This window comes from Bos grunniens, chromosome 24, assembly GCF_055505025.1.
Source record: "Bos grunniens cultivar Pamir isolate PY7600 chromosome 24, Bosgru_T2T1.0, whole genome shotgun sequence".
NCBI classification, from domain to species: Eukaryota; Metazoa; Chordata; class Mammalia; order Artiodactyla; family Bovidae; genus Bos; species Bos grunniens.
Window position 1 is genome coordinate 33,853,894 of NC_141188.1, and position 23,039 is coordinate 33,876,932.

Consider the following 23,039-nt stretch of genomic DNA (forward strand, 5'->3'; position numbering starts at 1 on the left):
AATCAATTTTCAAAGTCACTTTTTATACCCTAAATATTGGTCATGTTTTCCAAAGTTCTTTTTCTATAAACATAAGGCACCCCACTCCAGTACTCTTCCTGGAAAATCCCATGGACGGAGGAGCCTGGTAGGCTATAGTCCATGGGGTCGCTAAGAGTAGGACACGACTGAGCGACTTCACTTTCACTTTTCACTTTCATGCACTGGAGGAGGAAAAGTGTTCTTGCCTGGAGAATCCCAGGGACGGGGGAGCCTGGTGGGCTGCCATCTATGGGGTCGCACAGAGTCAAACACAACTGCCGCAACTTAGCAGCAGCAGCAACACTCATTTGAAGCTAATGTCTAACTTATATCAATAATGCATGAAGAATGTTACATGGTTAATATTGCCATAGAAAGCAAAGGTTTTTGAGCAAAGTTCTTTAACCATAAAATTCTATCTCTGTAAGAGCTTATTGTAATCTGAAACCAAAGAGGCTGCACCTTATTGAAAGAAATAACCATATTTACATGAGTAAAGAACTTTTCAGAGAATATATTTTATCATGTAAAACCATAAAACAGCATATAGATCTTTATATTAAAAGTTCCAGTGAGAACATATACATGAAAATTTAATTACTGTAAATTAAAAGAGCAATGATAACGTTTTTCAAACATACCTGGTTCTGTCATCTGAGATTTTTGTATCAGGACATCTCTTATTTTCTCCACCCACAAGTAAAGAATACTTTCACCAATATTCTGGCTAAACAAAATTCAGGGGAAAAATTGTTATTAAAAAAATTCTTTCTCAAATTCAAGATAATATAGACATATTTATAATCTAAGAAATTAAATTATCTCTAGCCATGTGTTTTTTTTTCTGCCTTGCTGCGCAGTTTGTGAGATCTTAGTTCCCCAACCAGGGACTGAACCCAGGCCCTTGTAGTGATAGCTCCAAATCTTAACCACTGGACCACCAGGGAATTCCCTAGCCATGCCTTTTAAAAGGAAATTTATAAAAACATGAGATTTACTAACATTTGTAGATGAATATTTAATACATCAATATTAAAAATCCCAAATGGCTCCCAAATTAATATTGCTTACTTAAAATAAGTAGAAGAGCTACAACCAAAGAGGGGAAAGAGAATTTCTGAACTTGAACGGAATTAAGATAGACATAAATATGACTTTGTTTCTGTCAGTGAATATAACTGTAGTGCTGATGCCCAGTCACTGCTTGCTTTCCTCAACTTTTTGAACAATTTCACACCACTTATTTTGTATACTTATTTCAATAATTAAGAATACAAAGCATTTTAGAAACTCCCCAAGAAAGCCAATTTACAAGACTAAAAGACAAGCAATTTAAAGCTTTAGATTCTTATTTTGTTTTTGATATAATATTCTATTGCCCAAATTCACTTCGGTTCCAAAGAGCTGTCTGGCTGCATCAGATAATTGAGTCCATCTCAAAGGCTCACTGAGAAAAAGAAGTCATAGTTCATTTCCACAGAGTTATGTTAAATGATGGCAACAGCAATAAAATAAAGGCCCAAGTGTCTATTTTTTAGGGAATGATACTAATTTTAGATGTGTTAATATGTGTGTTTAAGGAACTCACCAAACTACAACACCTTACCCCTTCCTCTAACAGTTGCTCTTGAAACCATTATCTCTCTTTATCACCACTCATCAGCACCCAAAGGAAGCTTTCAAAACAAGCATACAGAAGAAAACAACACTGTTTTCAAATAATTTTGTACCCTCAAACACTCCCATTCCACCCATAATCCCTGAGCTAAACTAAAACGATCCTCTGTGCTCTTTGGCAACCTGTCTTATTTAGAGAGGGCAAAAGTCAACTGGAAAAGTTTTAAAAATTAAGAACGTTGGTTGAGTTTCTTTTAAACAATTCCTACTCCCTTCCTCTCTCTTCCATAAAATACAGAGAAAGGTAAAATGTATTGAATATATACTAAGCCCAAAGTACATTATATATTGATATAGCAACACATTTAATGCTCATAATTTTCTAACAGACTAGGCCTTATTTTCCCATTGTACAGATGAGAAAGCAGACCTGGAGAGATCAATTAACTTGCCTAAGACAGTCTTATAAGCAGTAAGAAGTCCAGAGCGAGAATGGGAATGCAGACTTACTCCAGAGCTCAGGTCGCCCACATCACTTTGCTCTCCTAGCAAGCAGCTGTGCCCTTAGGCAAGCAAGACACTTGAACTGCCTCAGTTTCCCCACCTACAAAACAGATTTACAGCACCTTGCTTACTTTACAAAAGCAGTCTCTTTTCAAGTGGACCTGTCTTAATTCACTCAACAGATCTGTAAGGGCCTCGCCTATACACCAAGCACTATGTGCAACCCTGAGGGTGTAGCAGTGAATGAGAAAACTGGGTCCCTGTCTCAGTGCTTGCAATTATTGTTCTTAAAACTGTATGCTTTTCTATGTAATTCCCTCCATCTCCTAACACCATTCTATTGAATTCATCACATCATCATCACCACCAAAAGGAGCAGCACTAATATCTAGTGTTTATTGAACACCTACCATATGTAAGATGTAGAAAATGCTTGGTTACTTCACTTAATCTTTAAGCCCCCTTTGAGACAGGAAAATCATCTCTCTGTGAATATATATTCACATTCAGATTTGTTATTTTTGTTAGGGGACTTTTGGGGGAAGGGACAGTGGAAAATGCCCTGGAAGAATTTCTGCAGTTAATAACTAATTTTTCCTAATAAGAAGAAGACATTAAACCTTAACTCCAAATTTCCTCTCCTCTAGCCCATGGCTTCCTGAAGAAAAATATTCAACAGCACTCCATCTAACATCATTTATTGACTGTTTCCTTTGTCCCGAGTATTTAACTAGATTTACTGAAATCCAGTTTAAGGAAGTTGTAGTAGATGTGAAAGGTTTCCTGAAGAAAATGAAAATTCTTTCCCTTGAACCTCCAATTCTATCACTGATGGTGGTTTGTGTGGTGTCACTGCTCCTGCTTTTTTGTGTTTTCTCTCACGACTGTAGTTTGTAACCCCCCCTTTTTTAAAAGAAGAGTTGATTATTCAGATCTTTTAAATGCAGACTAGGATTTGGTGGTTTTCAAACTTTCACCTTCACTGTAATGAAATTTCTCACAGAACCAAAAACAAATTAAAACAGACAAAAGCTCGAGTCCTCCCTCCTGTGCCCTTCTTTTCCTGCATCGCAGTGGTCCTGGAGGAAGTTTGCTGAATCCTAAAAATCGGTGCAAAATCTGAGAATACTCATTATATGGTGAGATGCTAAGCTTTTAATTTATGAAACTGTTGTGGTATAGTAGCTAAATATAAAAAGTCTAGAACAAATTTGTTTCAAATTGAATAAAAGATCAACTTGGATTAAAAATTGCTATTTTAGTTGAGACATAACTGTGATTAACTATACTTAAATAACTATAATCCAGTTCAGAACGATCAAAACAAAGTCAAGTTACTTGTGACTCTCATTTGACCTGTGGCTCTAATTTTCATACCTTTAATTCTCCAGTATGTATATTTGTTATTTAAGGGTAAAGATATTCATTAAAATGTACTACAAAGTTGCATAACCTCAGACAAATCACTCGATCTGAGTTTCCATCATCTCATTTTAAAAATGACAAAACTTGATGAGATGACTCTTCTGACAAGAACAAAAAGGAGAGCTGCTACTATACAGTGCTAAAATGTATCACACGGATTATGTCACTTAATCCTCACAATGATATTATTCTATTTTCCTCATTTTACAGATGAGAAAGAGGTTGCATTATTTCAAAAACTGACCCCAGAAGCCTGCCCAAGACACCCTTAACATCACCCTGATTAAACTTCAGACAGGCACAGCTTCCTGACTCTAGGTCCTGACCTCTCTGTTCTTAGAGCATTTTCTTTAGAGATCAGATCAGATCAGTCCCTCAGTCGTATCCGACTCTTTGCGACCCCATGAATTGCAGCACGCCAGGCCTCCCTATCCATCACCAACTCCTGGAGTTCACTCAGACTCACATCCATCGAGTCAGTGATGCCACCCAGCCATCTCATCCTCTGTCGTCCCCTTCTCCTCCTGCCCCCAATCCCTCCCAGCATCAGAGTCTTTTCCAGTGAGTCAACTCTTCGCATGAGGTGGCCAAAGTACTGGAGCTTCAGCTTTAGCATCATTCCTTCCAAAGAAATCCCAGGGCTGATCTCCTTCAGAATGGACTAGTTGGATCTCCTGGCAGTCCAAGGGACTCTCAAGAGTCTTCTCCAACACCACAGTTCAAAAGCATCAATTCTTCGGCGCTCAGCCTCCTTCACAGTCCAACTCTCACATCCATACATGATCACAGGAAAAACCATAGCCTTGACTAGACGAACCTTTGTTGGCAAAGTAATGTCTCTGCTTTTGAATATACTATCTAGGTTGGTCATAACTTTCCTTCCAAGGAGTAAGTGTCTTTTAATTTCATGGCTGCATTCACCATCTGCAGTGATTTTGGAGCCCAGAAAAATAAAGTCTGACACTGTTTCCACTGTTTCCTCATCTATTTCCCATGAAGTGGTGGGACCGGATGCCATGATCTTCATTTTCTGAATGTTGAGCTTTAAGCCAACTTTTTCACTCTCCACTTTCACTTTCATCAAAAGGCTTTTGAGTTCCTCTTCACTTTCTGCCATAAGGGTGGTGTCATCTGCATATCTGAGGTTATTGGTATTTCTCCCGGCAATCTTGATTCCAGCTTGTTTCTTCCAGTCCAGCGTTTCTCATGATGTACTCTACATATAAGTTAAATAAACAGGGTGACAATATACAGCCTTGACATACTCCTTTTCCTATTTGGAACCAGTCTGTTGTTCCATGTCCAGTTCTAACTGTTGCTTCCTGATCTGCATACAAATTTCTCAAGAGGCAGATCAGGGGGTCTGGTATTCCCATCTCTTTCAGAATTTTCCACAGTTTATTGTGATCCACACAGTCAAAGGCTTTGGCATAGTCAATAAAGCAGAAATAGATGTTTTTCTGGAACTCTCTTGCTTTTTCCATGATCCATCGGATGTTGGCAATTTGATCTCTCATTCCTCTGCCTTTTCTAAAACCAGCTTGAATATCAGGAAGTTCATGGTTCACATATTGCTGAAGCCTGGCTTGGAGAATTTTGAGCATTACTTTACTAGCGTGTGAGATGAGTGCAACTGTGCGGTAGTTTGAGCATTCTTTGGCATTGCCTTTCTTCGGGATTGGAATGAAAACGGACCTTTTCCAGTCCTGTGTCCGCTGCTGAGTTTTCCAAATTTGCTGGCATATTGAGTGCAGCACTTTTACAGCATCATCTTTCAGGATTTGGAATAGCTCAACTGGAATTCCATCATCTCCACTAGCTTTGTTCATAGTGATGCTTTCTAAGGCCCACTTGACTTCACATTCCAGGATGTCTGGCTCTAGGTCAGTGATCACACCATCGTGATTATCTGGGTCGTGAAGATCTTTTTTGTACAGTTCTTCCGTGTATTCTTGCCATCTCTTCTTAATATCTTCTGCTTCTGTTAGGTCCATACCATTTCTGTCCTTTATCGACCTCATCTTTGCATGAAATGTTCCTTTGGTATCTCTGATTTTCTTGAAGAGATCCCTAGTCTTTCCCATTCTGTTGTTTTCCTCTATTTCTTTGCATTGATCGCTGAAGAAGGCTTTATTTCTTCTTGCTATTCTTTGGAACTCTGCATTCAGATGTTTATATCTTTCCTTTTCTCCTTTGCTTTTCGCTTCTCTTCTTTTCACAGCTATTTGTAAGGCCTCCCCAGACAGCCATTTTGCTCTTTTGCATTTCAGCATTTTCTTTAGAGAACCTGTCATGAATTCTTCTTTTGCTCCTTTGGAATTATGGGTATATTTTTAGAAGCTATGTCAGCTTTAGAACCAAGAAGTGTCTTTCTCAGGGACCTGGGAGCCATTCTTCTGAAATGCAGTCATAGAGGAAGAGAATGCCCTGTTGCCGAGTCTCTGTTAGAAGGAGCATCTTAACTACTGATGAGCCACGATCTGCACAGACAGATGGCCTGACCACGGAGAAACACTCTTGCAAACTCAGGAAGTAACTTAATGTGCTGGACACTCTCTGATCAACCTCCCCCAGCATTCCCCTGTGCTTTTCTACAGCTTAGCACAGCTTATCCCAGCCCTCAAAACCCTGCTGCCTTTTGTTTCAGCCAGTTGAGTTCAGACCGAGTTCTGTCTCTCCCCTGTTACAATAGTCTTGAAGAGAATATTCCTCGCCTGTTTAACTTGGTTTCGTGCACTTTCTGCTTTGACAAGCCTCATTCTCTAGGTTCCAAATCTAAGACTTCATGTGATACACCATACTGTGAAGAGCTGTGGGAAATTAATCATTTTCTTGGATTTAAAAGTAAATATTGTTGAAATGAACTATCATAAATTCAAATTTTAAAAATGTTTAATCTTTTTCATTTTTCTGTTAATACCAAGTGGTATAATGTTTGAAATATTTTTTTAAATCTGTCATTTACCTTTTGTTTTATAAAAATCATTATTTTCATATATTCAAAATATTCATGTTTAAAATGCAAAATGTTTAAACAAAAATAAGGTATAATAAGCAAATAACTCTACATCTACCCAATCACCAAATACTAGTTTATGCTCTTCAGTATTCCTCTAACTGACCATTCTTCTCCCCTACATTCTTGTTGCCTCAGTAAAGATCTCCCCTGTCTCCCTTCTAGTTATTGACTGCTGCTCTGATGGAGTCCCTTCCTTCAGACTCTTCACTGCCCACCCTCCACACTGCCACATGGATCTGATTACATCATTCCCCTGCCTAAAATGCCTGGAGCCTACAAGATAATGTCCAAGCTCCTTACCCCAGGTAACAGATTCTTCTTACACCTATCAATTCCTATCCCCAGCATATCAGACTATTTGTTGAACTCTGCAGTTCCTTCTATCTGAAAATCTCTCCCTTTCTGATTATCTGCCAAGCACCACACCCAAAGGTCACCTTCACAATGGAACCCTCCTTTACAACCTCACCACATTCCCAGAGACCTCTAAAAGGAACAGCACTTGGTCCAAACCGCTCAGCAATTACGTCACTATAGTGCATTGGTATACATCTGTCTAAATGTTTAAACTCCAAACTCCTAACAAGAGTGCTAGCAAACAGAAAAACTTATAAAATGTTTACTGGACAAGACTGTTAGCTTTCAGACTTCTTCCTTCCTTGCATAAAAGAAAACATAGTTCATGTTCTTATCTAGGCAAAAAAATATTTCAGCAGTCAAAATGATTCTAAATAAATATGAAGATCTTGATAATGTTACAATATTTAGAACATAATGAAACTATAAACATTAAGAACTATATTTACACATTTTAAATGTTTACTTTTCAATGACCAATAGCATTTCACTTGTTGCCCCTTGCTGGGATTTTATGGGAATATATCATTAAAAGTTGTCACACAAAACTTTTAAAAACACAATCTACATTTCTACCTAGACCACATGTGTGAAAAGAATACTACTGGACTAGGGTTATTTTCAAGTGCTTTTAATAAACAAGATGGGACGAACCATATCCTATCTTCAGAACAAACTGCTTTGTTATTTCTGATCCTTCCTAATTCTCTAATAGCTCAAGAGAACTAGCTAAGGAGAACAGCAAGTTGTGCCCTATAGGAGGGTATCTCTTAATAAAGGGGGCACTTCGGGGTAGAAAAAAAGGCAGATGGAAAGCCATTTCAGAGTGCATGACACTGTGCAAAATAGGAGAAAAATCTCACTGATGAATATGACTAACAGGACGGAAGGCAAGTGTGGGAAGATTTTCCAAGAAGAGGAAGTGTTCAACACCACCAAAAGTTACAGAGGCCAAATAAGATAAGAACTGAAAATTGACCATAAGATGTACAATTATGACATCCTTGCTGAGCAAATCTGCAGTGTTATTTATCTTATTCTACTTTAGGGGGTACATTGGTAAATAGGCATAAATAAAAGATTACAGAACGAAGTTTGCTGGGGGCACAAAAGTTGGAATGGCCAGTAAGATCATGGACAGAAAACATTTCATTGAGAAAACATGTAGTATCTATATTCTGAGGATGATGGAATCACTAAATGGGAGCATCTCCCATTGATATCTCCAGTTCAAGGTTACTTCTTGAGTCAAATGTAAACCTAGGGACTCAAGGAAGACCACACTTCCTCTTGGTAGGAACCAACAGAATCAATTCCATGAAGACTTAGCATTTTTAAATTTAATATTCTGTGAGGAAAAGAACCCTGGTATAGACACAAAGCAAATTTGGAAAACTCAGCAGTGGCCACAGGACTGGAAAAGGTCAGTTTTCATTCCAATCCCAGAGAGGCAATGCCAAAGAATGCTCAAACTACCACACAATTGCACTCATCTCACACGCTAGTAAAGTAATGCTCAAAATTCTCCAAGCCAGGCTTCAGCAATATGTGAACCGTGAACTTCCTGATGTTCAAGCTGGTTTTAGAAAAGGCAGAGGAATGAGAGATCAAATTGCCAACATCCGATGGATCATGGAAAAAGCAAGAGAGTTCCAGAAAAACATCTATTTCTGCTTTATTGACTATGCCAAAGCCTTTGACTGTGTGGATCACAAGAAACTGTGGAAAACTCTGAAAGAGATGGGAATACCAGACCACCTGACCTGCCTCTTGAGAAATTTGTATGCAGATCAGGAAGCAACAGTTAGAACTGGACAGACTGTTTCCAAATAGGAAAAGGAGTTCGTCAAGGCTGTATACTGTCACCCTGTTTATTTAACTTATATGTAGAGTACATCATGAGAAACGCTGGACTGGAAGAAACACAAGCTGGAATCAAGATTGCCGGGAGAAATATCAATAACCTCAGATATGCAGATGACACCACCCTTATGGCAGAAAGTGAAGAGGAACTCAAAAGCCTTTTGATGAAAGTGAAAGTGGAGAGTGAAAAAGTTGGCTTAAAGCTCAACATTCAGAAAATGAAGATCATGGCATCCGGTCCCACCACTTCATGGGAAATAGATGGGGAAACAGTGGAAACAGTGTCAGACTTTATTTTTCTGGGCTCCAAAATCACTGCAGACGGTGAATGCAGCCATGAAATTAAAAGACACTTACTCCTTGGAAGGAAAGTTATGACCAACGTAGATAGTATATTCAAAAGCAGAGACATTACTTTGCCAACAAAGGTCCGTCTAGTCAAGGCTATGGTTTTTCCAGTGGTCATGTATGGATGTGAGAGTTGGACTGTGAAGAAAGCTGAGTGCTGAAGAATTGATGCTTTTGAACTGTGGTGTTGGAGAAGACTCTTGAGAGTCCCTCGGACTGCAAGGAGATCCAACAAGTCCATTCTGAAGGAGATCAGCCCTGGGATTTCTTTGGAAGGAATGATGCTAAAGCTGAAGCTCCAGCACTTTGGCCACCTCATGCGAAGAGTTGACTCACTGGAAAAGACTCTGATGCTGGGAGGGATTGGGGGCAGGAGGAGAAGGGGACGACAGAGGATGAGATGGCTGGACGGCATCACTGACTCGATGGACGTGAGTCTGAGTGAATTCTGGGAGTTGGTGATGGACAGGGAGGCCTGGCGTGCTGCAATTCATGGGGTCGCAAAGAGTCAGACACGACTGAGCGACTGATCTGATCTGATAGACACAAAGTGGGTTTTCTCACTGTGCCAGGTGGGGAGGCCACCTGGAACGCGTAAGACAACTCTTACCAGTTCCTGGATTACAGTAAAGCTGATATTCCAGAACATTATTTGTTGTACTAAATTAATATATCTCAATACAATTCACCCGAATCACAGAAACACCTTCTCTGGACTATTGCACCAGCCTCCTGATTGATATCCCAAATCTAGTTGCCCGCTTCCAGTCAGTTCTCCACCTGGACACAGAACGGGGTTTTCAAAATGAAAGTCTCACCACAAATCATAGTACTTCTCGGCTCTTCTGAGCTTCCCACAGGTCTCAGGACAAAGACAGACACTCCACACAGCCTACAGAACTCTCCATAACTTCCCCTGCTCACCTCACTGCTTCCTTTCCCACCATGCTCCCTTTTCCAACACCCCCTCCTTATACCACCATTATTTTGTGTCTTCATATGTTCCAAACTCCTTGACACAGAGCCTCTGCACGTGCTGTGGTCTTTGACTGGAGTTCTTTTCATTTAAATAACTCAGCTCTTAAGTCAAACAAGTCATCACTCACCTGCTACTAGGTCAGGTCTTATTTCAAACTCATTACTACACATTAATATCCTTCTTTCATAGAACTTATCACAGCTGCAGTTTGACATTCATTTTTACAGAGTTATCAGTAATATCTCCCCTACCAGCAAATTCTAAATGCTATGAAAACTGGGACCATTTCTGTTTCTACTAATTCTATATATCCAGGATCTAGTATAATACCTGCTATGTAGCATCTGCTGAATGAATGAGTGAAAAATACAGTATACTATCAATAGACTCTCAGTCCTATGGCCTAATACAAGAACATTACCATTAACAGTACATGGTAGTTTAAGGAATGGTTATGCTTAGGATTCTGCTGTTACCAGTTTCATTCAACATAGCCTATGAAAATATCAAAATAAGAACAGTGTCTCTGAATTTACTTTCACAGCTAGCTAAGTGTTTTTATAGCTATTAGGTCTAAATAATACTTTTATTTTTGTTTCTAAATAGAATTTTATATCAAATGTATATATAAAACTATATAACTAATCTTTCAAGGATTCTTCAATTGTATTCTTTTTGTTAATGGAAAAACAGCTTAACATAAAGTTTACAAAAGGGCCTAATATATCACAGTTCCAACAAAGCCAATAACAGAATCACTAATAGCATTGTTTTTAATCATCTATTACTTACATGTATATTTCCTCAAGGCTATTTGATAAATCTGCCCGTTCTTGCCCTTTAAGCCAAGGAGCACTAAGATTAAATAAAACAAAATAAAGATGATTACTCAAAGACTGTGTTTATATCACAAAGAAAAAATACTGATTAATCACAAACTGATTTTAAGTTTTAAAATTTTTCTACTTTGATCAAAATATTATTTTATGTTATATAAATCTATACAGTTCCAAAATGCTTTCATTTGCATTAACTCATTTAGTCCTCTTAGGAAACCATGATGACACCAACACCATCATTATTCAGTTAAAATATAGTTTAAAAAATGGAGTGCATAAGATATCATAAAAGCTGCCTAAGTTTACCTAAGTGGCAGAATATGTTCCAGAATCTATATTTCCAAATTCACAGCATTTGCCACACAACCAGAGTTCCCAATTTTTTCTAACTGATGTCCCCAAAAACAACTCTAACAAGTAAGTCAATTGCCACATGACTGTAAATCAACTTTCTCTGAAAAGAGCACTTATGTTTATAAGCTTTCTATAGGCCTATCTTTCATTTTCAATGAATAAAAATGAAAAATTACAGAACCATGAGTGATAGCAAACTTTACTGCTGTGGTTTTAAAACACTCAGGGAAACAGGTTAGGAGTGAGTCTACAGACCAAGGTTTCTAGATTACTAGATTGTCTAACGAGGAAGATTTCCTTCCCCATCTCTAATGACATTCTGTAGCTATTTTATCCCCTATGAATCCTTTGATTCTTTTATACTAAGTGGCAAATGTCAGTGTGTTTTTACATAATTTAATTTTTAAATGTTAATACTCTACATTAACTCTAATTTTAATTTCTATATACATTTTGACATTTAAACACAGGGTACAGTACAAACAATCTTTGCAAAGTAAAACTTTTTATAAAAATATAAATGTAGAAATATAGCTTACTTCAGTTGATAAATAGGTGGAGCTGTACCTGGGTATTCATTTGGTAGCATCACCTACAAAGCAGTTTAAAAACAAACCTGCTTATATTTTATCGTGGTTCAAAAACAACAACACTCATAAAGCCAGTCACCAGACAGATTTCTAACTTGCCAAACTAAGACACAAAACCATTGTTATATCAAATTTCAGAAGCGAATTCCCTCCTCACATTTATGCTTCCACCTTAAATATGTTGTTAGAGTTAGTTGCTCAGTTGTGTCCGACTCTTTGCAACCCCATTAACTGTAGCTCACCAGGCTCCTCTGTCCATGGAATTCTCCAGGCAAGAATACTGGAGTGGGTTGCCATTCCCTTCTCTAGGATAAATATGTTGTTAAGATGATGCCAACTTTTAAAGGAGATTATTTGCTGAGAAAGTATAAAAGCAATTAAATTTAGAAAAAGTGGGGTGGACAAAGACAAAGGGAAACTGAAATAGAGTCGTTATACCCCAACCCCGGATGACGAGGGTGGCATTATAACATGTTCCAGATATTTTTAAGAAATTAAAAAAAAAAATCCTACCAAATACTATTAAATAGCTAACAGTTACTAGAAAACCATGCATGTTTCTTTTGAAATCAGTATTACTATAAAAATGAATACTGATAAAAACTCAATTCGGCATCTTTTATGTTGGAAGTGCAGTCACCAAAGAATAAGCATTAAACACAAAGCTGTAACTGATCGTTTCCTGTATGTATCCTAACCACAACTGATTCCCAGTTAACAAAGAAATGAGTTATCTACTCTATGAACCATCTAAATTACTAATCTATTCTTTCTCAGAAAATGCTAGCCATTTCCCAGGTTTATACCCTCCTCTATTAAATGGAGAAGATAATGAAAGGAAGTGAAACTCAAGTCTGCCAAAGGTACATGAAGAACACTTCAATAACTGGCATAGGAAAGACCGATATTATCAATGAAAGCATTACTGGAGAGTGATCTAACTACCCATACATTTAGATCATCAATCGTTAACAAAAGTCAGCAACGAAATGACAGATCAGAACAATTCACACAAGAAAAATTAGAGAAATACAACAGTAGTCAATAATACAAAGTCAATACTGTAACTGGAAAACGGCTGTAGATGAAGAAAAATACCTGTAAGCAAAGTGTCCACTTGGGGTCATCTATATCGTCGCTAATTCGAATACAAAATATTTTGGCGCAGTCATCAATGACACACCATTCCTCGCCATATATAGCAGCCATTGCTTCAATTTCCTCATTCTGAAACAGGTTGATGAGGGGAAAAAGCCAAAAATTTTTTGACTACCCTAAAAACTCTGAGTCTTCCTTATTATAAGGTATTTGCATTTAACGTAACCATTTTGGGTGAAGGAGCCCTAAAGGAACGACACCAAACGTTCTCAGCAGTGGGTCAAAATGTCCTACTCCCTGGGTACCAGACTCTATAGCAATGACGGGCCCAACCTTACTGAGCCAAAATATATATGCACTCCTATACTCTGTATGATATTCACAAGTGAAAGGATAAACGTATCTTCTCTGCTCCGCCTTCTCTTTTTAACAGGTAACCCCTCCCACCCGCCCCCCCCCCCCAACCCCTGGACCACTGCTACCCATCATGTTTGCCCTTATATTACTACTGCCTATCTCCTGCTTCGTTTTGTTTTGAATTTGGCCACCAGGCTGGGTGATTGTTGGGGTTTTTGGTAATCAAATCCTCGAAACGTTTCAGAAATTACTTTTGGTTTCAGGTTAAGAATAAAACGGGATCTAAAAGTAAAAATGAGGAGCAACGTACACTTCCAACATTGTATGATCTCATTTTGTCCTTAGGGCCCATTAGGAAAAGCTTCAATAACGCCCACGTGAGCCACACGCTGGGGGTAAGCTCAAGCCCAAGAGCATTAGATCCACGGGTCCTCAGGGGACTCCAGGGTCCGTGTTGTAATTGCCCCTTTTGCAAACGCAGAAACTGGGGTCTTAAGTGGACACTCCAAGGTCACCCGGCAGAGACAGGCTGGGAAGCAGAACCCTGGTTTCTGCCTCCAGCCCGGCGCTGCTGAGTCGCGTGCTGATGGTTGACGATGGCACCGTCCAAGGCAGGCCCAGCTCGCCGACGCCCGGGAGCCGCCAGCGCGAGAGATGGCCTGAGCTCAGGCGCCGGGAAAATGGGACGCGGCTGAGCGAATGGCGCAGCCTCAGCCCCTGGCGGTGCGGGCGAAACCGGGGGTGGCCCCGGGCAGAAGCCCCCTCGGCCGAGGAGGCCCGGGGCGGCGAGACGAGGCCGAGCCGAGCCTGGAGGTCGGCGCCCCGCCGGGGCCTCACCTGCCTCTGGTCGCTGCCTGCGTCCCCCTCAGCCATGTGGCCCCAGGAGCTGCCGGGCGGCCACCGCCTGCCCAGGTCCGGAGTGCGGGGGCGGGGCGCTGCGGCAGTGAGCGGAGCGCGGGCTGCAGCGAGACTCGACCCGGAACCGCAACCCCGCCACGCCGCGCGGCTCGCCTCTGCTTCCGGGTTGCGGGCCAGGTTGAGCAGGGGGCTGCCGGCGCTAGGGTCTCGTCACGCCAGCCTCTTCCGACCTCTTCCGCCGCGCCTCGGAACGCAGTCCCTTCCAAGCAGCGGCAGGAGTCCACTTGCAATTTGCTCCTGAAACTCGCCGCGGCTGGGAGCTTCTGCTCGCCCACGGCGCCGTCGGTGCCATCGAACCCACCTGGAGACTGGAGAGTCGGGTTCACCGCAGCGTCCCAGGAAGGGACTCACCGCAGCCCACAGCCCAAGACTCATCTTTGCATTTTAAGCAGGGTGGTGTTGTTTTGTTTTACGTGTTTTAAGATGTTTTTTTGATTTGAACAAGGGTAAGTTTAATTTCCCCAAAACTATAGAGCAGGAGAAGGCAGAAGGCAATTTTGAAAACCTGCTGAAAAACTTAGCATTCGCTGTTGTCTTATGATAATTTTCTTGGGTGTTCTTGGACTATTTTTCCGGAAGAGCTTTCGTTCAAGACGCTAGGCTTTACCAGTCAACATAAAGGTCGTTGTTTCACTGTCCCAAAATTTGGGTCTGTTTGTGTCGTTTCTCTCCTGTCCCCAACCCATGCATTCCTGTATATTGGTTGTGGCTAACATGTGTCACTTTAGATGAGACATCTTAATCAAGTCCCTTAATGTCTTACTCGAAACACAGTTCATCCCCTTTTGCTTCACTTTCTTCACGCACACACACAAACTCAAAATATTGCATCTTTCCTCTGTCTTGTCTTCCCTAATCACGGGCGTGTTTTATTCCCTCTTTAAAACACATATCTGAATCAGGAGAATTACAAAAAGAATTCCACCAGAATTAACTTTGAAGGGATCTTATTGTAAGTCTTGTGGATTTATTAATTCAACAGACATTTATTAGGTTCTTACTGTGTTAAACTTTCGAAATGAAGATTTAGATGTTGTGCATTGTCTTTAAGAAGCTAAAATGAGGGAGAACAAAAGTAAATTAGTATTTAAATGGGTGGGAATTAATATCCTGTTTGTAGCCCAAGGAAGGGCCTCTACTGAATGCCTTCGCTGTTCTCTTGAAACGATCACATTGTTTGTTAATCGGCTATGAGTTAATAGAAATTTTAAGATTTTTTTTTTTTTTTAAAGGAAGGGCCATCTATTCTAATTTTATTGGGCTTCTCCTTCCAGAGGATGCGTGAAGTGAGTTACGGAAGAAGAGGTAGAGATTAGCTAATTGAAAAAGGAAGAAAATTGTTTCCGATGGAGAAAAAAATATTGGCAGAAAAATCGTGGCCCATTTAGGAAACATCATGCATTTCATTGCCTCTGACATCACAGCTGTCAACCTCTTTTTGTCATATGACTTGCATAATCCCTTTATGATTGTCTCCATAAATCTGCACATGTGCACTCATTTTGGTTCCAAGAGAAGGCCTGAAGGACTTAGCCCTCTTTCGTCTCAGTCACACCCCCTTCCTCCAATTATTTGATTTGGATAGTATGTTTTCCTTCATCTTCAATAGAAGCAGTTTTAAACTCCTCCTTCCAATCAAGTAGGGCCCCAAAGTTCATGTGCGACCAGTCCATCGCGGTTATTTTCTTCTTGGTGAGGATTTGCCTGAAAGTTCCCTGAGGTTTGGGCTTCCCTGGTGGCGCTAGTGGCAAAGAACCCACCTGCCAATGCAGGAGACATAGATGATCCTTGGGTCAGGAAGATCGCCTGGAAGAGGGCAAGGAACCAGTCCAGTATTCTTGCCTGGAGAATCCCATGGATAGAGGAACCTGGCAGCTGTCATCCATAGGATGGCAAAGAGTTGGACACGACCGAAGCAATGTAGCATGCACACACGCACTGTGAGGTTTGGCCACTGTGCATCTCCAGGTCGCCTGAAGCTTTCTGCAGTTACCATCCTAATACTACCTAGATGACCATCTATTCTTAAACAGCTGTTTTTCTTCCTTCACTCTGAACTCTACTGATCTCTTCTTAACATCTTACAACTTCTGTTGCAAAAAATAGGAACTGTCACCCTTAAAGAAGAAGAAGAAAAAAAAGCCATAGAATCCTTTCTTCAGTGAAAGCTTATGTAAAACAGATTAGGTTGTTCTGCCTGAAATAGTGGTATTGGGCCTGAAGTCCCAACTACCTAGCAACTTCCCTCCCAGTGGACCTGCAAAGACATTCAACCCAGATTTTAAAACTATTGCATTAAAATAGAAAACAATGTGCAGCACAATTTAACCTTCTAAACAAGGCATAGTATTAGTATATCTAGTTTCTCATACATAGCACCTCTTTTCTTGCCACACACATCAACCCAGTCTATTTTACCTTCTGGAGATTGCACCCATGAGTTTCTATTGATTCCTACTTCATAGCTAGAGTCTTTAAATCTTTTGAGCTCAGATTCTAAATTGAAGTTACTCTTTCTGCCAAATGCACAAAACAAAAATATTTACAGCACCACTTTATGAAATGATTCATTTTCAAGGCATCAACTGCTGCTGCTGCTGCTAAGTCACTTCAGTCGTGTCCGACTCTGTGTGACCCCATAGGCGGAAGCCCACCAGGCTCCCCCGTCCCTGGGATTCTCCAGGCAAGAACACTGGAGTGGGTTGCCATTTCCTTCTCCAATGCAGGAAAGTGAAAAGTGAAAGTGAAGTCACTCAGTCGTGTCTGACTCCTAGCGACCCCCTGGACTGCGGCCTACCAGGCTCCTCCGTCTATGGGATTTTCTAGGCAAAAGTACTGGAGTGGGGTGCCATTTTTGCCTTCTCCGAAGGCATCAACTACTTTATGCAATATCCCGTCGCACTAGAAATGTTCCCTTCTGGGTCTACGCACAGAGGAAGTTAAAGTATGTCCTTATGAATACTAACATGATTGGAACAGCTTATTATAACTATTCCCACCTAAAAATGTATTTTAAGGGGCATGAGATTAAGGATGTTGCAAATTGAGATTGTGGCTGTGTCTATTTCATATTGCAAATAGGACCTCGGAGAAGGCAATGGCAACCCACTCCAGTACTCTTGCTTGGAAAATCCCATGGGCGGAGGAGCCTGGTAGGCTGCAGTCCATGGGGTCGCTAAGAGTCGGACACAACTGAGCGACTTCACTTTTCACTTTCATGCATTAGAGAAGGAAATGGCAACCCACTCCAGTGTTCTTGCCTGGAGAATCCCAGGGACAGGGGAGCCTGGTGGGCTGCTGAGTCGGACACGACTGAAGCAACTTAGCAGTAGCAGCAGCAAGCTTTTTTTTTACTCTTCACATCATTCCCTGCAAACAACCCTGAATAAGGTTCTAAACTCAGATATGCAAAGAGCACTTTGGAAAAAGAGGAGGGAAACAATTACTGAAGTAATAAGTGTGGCAGACAACCTACATTTGCAGAAAGCAAGACTTTATAGGCAGTTTAGTTGAAAAGGCTTTACTTAATAGGAACTTTGAGCAGTTAACCAGTTGCTGAGAATGGACAGCAAATAACAGATCTGGATACATGCAGGGTCTCTACACCAGATCCTGCTGATTTCTCCATCCATTTACCTAAATGGCTGGTTACGGAACATCTTCCTCAAACTCAGTATGTCTAAAACAACTCAGTATCTTTCTCCCTAAACCTACTCCTCTGCCTATCTTCCCCATTTCCGTATTGGCAACCCCTGATCTCTGCATCATACTTCCCTCCTGGCTCAGCCAGTAAGGAGTCTGTCTGCAATGCAGGAGACCTGGTTTCGATCCCTGGGTTGGGAAGATTCCCCTGGAGAAGGAAATGGCAACCCGCTTCAATATTCTTGCCTGGAAAATCCCATGGACAGAGGAACCTGGTAGGCTACAGTTCATGGAGTCACTAAGAGTTGGACACAACTGAGCGTCAATAATTGGCCAAGCCTGAAACCTGGGAGACATACTCTACAATTTTCACTGTCTTCATACACAGATAACAAGTTCTGATGATTCTGATTCCTTAATATTGCCTACCTTCCTTACAGTCTCCTAGTTTTTCTGATTTCATCTGGACCCTCTAAGTTACCCACCTCACATCTGCCAGAGGAATCCTTCAAAATGCACATGTCTGATGTGTCTTTCCTCCCTGGAAATCCTTGCTCCCCATAGCTTTCATGGTAATACTTAAACACCCTAACACACAAGATGTGTTCCTGGCTACCTCTCTGATTTTATTTCCCGCTGTTTTACCCACACCAGCCTCAACTATTTTACTGAAGCTTTCTTTGATGAAAAAATTCTATGGATTTAGCGGGAGGCAGGGGGAAATGTGAAAACTGCTATTTAGAAACTGGGGGGTGTTAAGACATACAAAGTGAAAGTGTTACTCCCTCAGTTGTGTCCAGTTCTTTAAGACCCATGGACTGTATAGCCCATCCCTGGAATTCTTTAGGCAAGAATACTGGAGTGGGTTGCCATTTCCTCCTCCAGGGGATTTTCCTGACCCAGGGATAGAACCCAGGTCTCCTGTATTGCAGGCAGATTCTTTACAATCTGAGCCACAAGGGAAGATGTACAAAGAGACCAGTGAATGGAGTGAAGGAAGAGGATGCATCTGTTTAACAATAGATGGACAGCTACATGGTATTAGGATGATAACTGCAGAAGTCTTCAGGTGATGTGGAGGCATTTGGCCAGAACTTGCCCATAGAGGAGAAATATGATGACTGCCTGCACCAGAATTTCTATGTAGAGTAGACTTCAGAACCCAATATGATTGGAAGGAGGTACTTAAAACTTTTTGCTTAAGATTAAGAAACACCTTGGACTGCAAGGAGATCCAACCAGTCCATCCTAAAGGAGACCAGTCCTGGGTGTTCATTGGAAGGACTGATGCTGAGGCTGAAACTCCAATACTTTGGCCACCTCATGCGAAGAGTTGGCTCATTGGAAAAGACCCTGATGCTGGGAGAGATTGGGGGCAGGAGGAGAAGGGGATGACAGAGGATAAGATGGCTGGATGGCATCACTGCTCGATGCACATGAGTTTGAGTGAACTCCGGGAGTTGGTGATGGACAGGGAGGCCTGGCGTGCTGTGATTCATGGGGTCGCAAAGAGTTGGACACGACTGAGCAACTGAACTGAACTGAAGAAACATAAACTGTCCAAACTAAATACATGGAAGGAGAAGGAGTCATACTCAGACCATAAAGGACCAAAGTTCTCTCTTGGTACCAAAATGAGTGCATATAGAGAGAGAGATGTTGTGGAAATGATCATTAACAGGTTATATAAGCAATGTGACAAAAGGGTTGACAGCTGTGATAACAGGAAGAGGAATGAGTTATTTGAATGGGAAAAAACCTAACCTGGAAGTATATGCATCTGACTGTAACTGAGATGACTGTCACATCAAGTGTGAGGAAAGAGGCCTGTGAACAGTTCTCCATAAACCTATTTCAACCTACATTGATGGTTTGAATAGGGGTCTTCTAAATATTCTCTAGAACCTTGCTACTTAAGGTGAGGTCTGTGGACCAACAGCATCATGTTATCTAAGAGCTTGATAGAAGTATGGAAACTCAGGCCTCCATGCCAGACCCATTGGGTCTGCATTTTAGTAAGATTCCTGAGTGACTCTTCTGCAAATTAAATTTTGAGAATCTTGTGTGATGGCCATGGGAAAGCACTTCTCAGATCTTGGAGAACAGGGAGGGTAATTGACTGAGGGCCCCACTACTGTGCTCTGAGATCTGTTACTGTGTTTGTACTGAGACTACTTCCCGTGGGCTGCCCTCAGCCAGGCACACAGCAGTGACCCAAACGGACCCATTCCTGAGGGATAAGACACTCCTCTGATGGGAGGCTTGGGCTCCTGGGCTCCCAAAGGTCTTGCTAAACTTTCCTTAGGTTTACTGCTTCAGAGTCACTGCAGACAGTGACTGGAGCCATGAAATTAAAAGACGCTTGCTGCTTGGAAGAAAAGCAATGACAAACCTAGGCAGCATATTAAAAAGTAGACATCACTTTGCCGACAAAGTTTTGTGTAGTCAAAGCTATGGTTTTTCTAGTATCCATGTGTGGATGTGAGAGTTGGACCATAAAGAAGACTGAGTGCTTCTTTTGAACTGTGGTACTGGAGAAGACTCTTGAGAGTCCCTTGGACAACAAGGAGATCAAACCAGTCAATCCTAAAGGAAATCAACCCTGAATGTTCACTGAATATTCACTGAAGCTCCAATACTTTGGCTACCTGATGTGAAAAACCGACTCATCGGAAAAGACTCTGATGCTGGGAATGGGGGCAACAGAGGATGAGGTGGTTGGATAGCATCACCTACTCAATGGACATGAGTTTGAGCAAACTCCGGGAGATAGTGAAGGACAGGGAAGCCTGGCATGCTGCAGTCCATGGGGTTGCAAAGTCAGACACAACTGAGCAACTGAACAACTGCTACACAGCCTTCCTCTGTCCCTTCTTTCTGTCCCTCCACTCAAGGTCAGATGTGCATCAGTTTGATGGCTCTCAGAGCCTCTTCAGGCTCTTTCCTGTTTTTTCTCACAGGCATTTCCTCCAGCAAGTTTCTTGCACATTTAACCTCATGTTGGCATCTGTTTCTTCAGGACCCAGCACAGGCTGCTTTAAGATACATTGTAACACGGATGAATTCTGCCTACATAGTACTGACTTGAAGTCATATATGTTCCTGAAATATTTTTCTAAGGGAAATATGTCCTTAAAATATTTAAGAAGCAAAACACAAACACCTTGGCACACTATTAATGAGTCTTTCCTCGATTTCCTGTGCTTATTGTATGCTCCCAGCTAATGAAAGCTAATGTGGCAGACGCAGGCCAGTGAATGCTGAGGCTGTAGGTTCTCTTTGTCCCATTTGTGTTCTGGCCAACCGTTTGACCAATTATGGCCAAGAAATGTGACAGAGGCACAAAGGAGGATTCACGTGATGCATATTAAAATATAAGTTTTAAGGAGAAGCTCTCAAAAAAAAAAAAAAAATAGTCAAGGAAACAGAGCCAAGATTAACAGGCAACTGGGGAAGGAAGGAAATCCTTGAATATTTTAATATCACCATAAATAACACAGCAGCCTAAGAAGATTAGCTGGCAATTGTACAAACAGTAGCAAGAAACAATAATAATTTTAGGCACTTCCTGACTTCAGGAGATTTAAGAGAATGGAAGGCTGACACCTAATGTATACTACTAGAGCTCATATACCATGGAACCGTGGGGTAAGGACCCTGATAGCACTGGTCTGATCAGCACCCCCATTTCAGAAATAGGCACCCCTATCTCCAAACAAGGTGTGCGGCCACTTCAGTGACCTCAAGGGCAGGGGCTGATTTCTCAGTAACGATGTGTCCAAAGGTGTATTCCAAAGAAATTCATTTCTCAGAGAGGAAGGTGGTAAAGTGAGGTGTTCCATGGTCAATTGAGTTTATCATCTCTGTGCTAAACACACCTCATCTGATAATTTTGTGTTAAAACTCTTAACGCCTTTAATATTTTAACGTACAGTATAAATCTCCAAGAGAAGATAGTAGTATGCAGCTTTTCTGAAAGAATTTAACTAAGGAATGCCCACCTCTCTCCACCCGCTAAAATCTTAGAGCAGTAGAATTACTAGAACACTTTTTGATAAACACTATCCCCACTTAGCATCATTATACCTTATGGTCCCCTGGTGATACAAGTTCAAGGTCACTGTTGTATTTATTTCTGATCCAATATTAAGAAGGACTTGGGTCCCCACTTGCCAAAAATACTAACTCTGGCTATAAAAAAAAAATTTTTGTTTTAATTTTTAAGAAACCTGCTAACAAAGTTCTGTTGTTAGTTGTTAAAACCTTAGAACGGATTGAGTTACGGCCAACAGAGAAGAAGGTCATGGAAGGGAATGAGAGGAGGGAACCAGGGGTTTGGCTTCCCTCAGCATCAAACACAGTGACCCTGTCTTAGCCCAGGGTTCTTCCAACTCCTTTCCTCTTACATGGAACTTCAGTTTTCTTTTCCTCTAAAAGTTTTCCTCGGACTGAAAGTAGAAACAGAATGGGATCAGCTCCCTCTGTACCCCAAAATCAGTGTCCAAAGGAGATGATCATGTGAAATTTTTAAATGTTTGATGAAAATACTGGGGCTTCTCAGGTAGCGCTAGTGGTGAAGAACCTGCTGGCCAAAGCAGGAGACGTGAGACAAAGTTTCCATCCCTGGGAAGATCCCCTGCAGGAGGGCATGGCAACCCACTCCAGTATTCTTGTCTGGAGAATCCCATGGACAGAGGAGCCTGGTGGGCTACAGTCCCTAGGGTCGCAAAGAGTCAGACATGACTGAATGGACTTAGCAAGCACATACCCTCAAATGCTTCTTTGTTCAGTAATAGTGTAAAGTTTTATTTTTTCCTATTGTATCAAGTCTCAGTTCCTCTGCTTGGCTTTCAAAGACCTTCAGGTCAGCTCTCCTAATGCAGCTGTTTAATCCTATTCTCCAAGACTCTCCACTGTAATTGCCAACCCTGTCTATTGTTACTGCAGCTTCCCGTCCAGGCTCACTGCTCACCTTAGTCCAGGCCCTCTCAGCTCCCCCTGGACCACTGCAGTAACTTCTTAGTTCATTTTCCTGACTCCAGACATTTCCCTTTCCCATCCTGCTTCCTGCCAACAGAACGCTCTCACTGAAGGATCACTGTGATCAT

At 41.3% G+C, this 23,039-nt stretch overlaps 1 protein-coding gene across 14 annotated transcripts in view; it reads right to left on the bottom strand.

Moving 5' to 3' along the window:
- The window catches only part of IMPACT (impact RWD domain protein), a 31,687-nt gene extending 17,395 nt beyond the window's left edge, over positions 1-14,292 (bottom strand). For 6 of the 14 annotated variants that reach the window (XR_015153794.1, XR_015153792.1, XM_086372928.1 and 3 more), the window contains exons 1-5: positions 13,682-14,292; positions 13,015-13,143; positions 11,866-11,918; positions 10,926-10,988; positions 663-748 (exon numbers count right to left, since the gene is read on the bottom strand). Coding sequence is in view for 10 of the 14 variants with exons in the window: in XM_086372928.1 (XP_086229054.1) it covers positions 663-748; positions 10,926-10,988; positions 11,866-11,918; positions 13,015-13,143; positions 13,682-13,723 (373 nt within the window). In the remaining 4 variants the exon portion in view is untranslated. Of the gene's footprint in view, positions 1-662; positions 749-2,148; positions 2,243-10,925; positions 10,989-11,865; positions 11,919-13,014; positions 13,144-13,681 lie in introns of all 14 variants that reach the window. The other 8 variants (XR_015153795.1, XR_015153793.1, XM_086372926.1 and 5 more) reach the window with 3 other exon arrangements.
- Between the last annotated feature and the right edge of the window lie 8,747 nt (positions 14,293-23,039).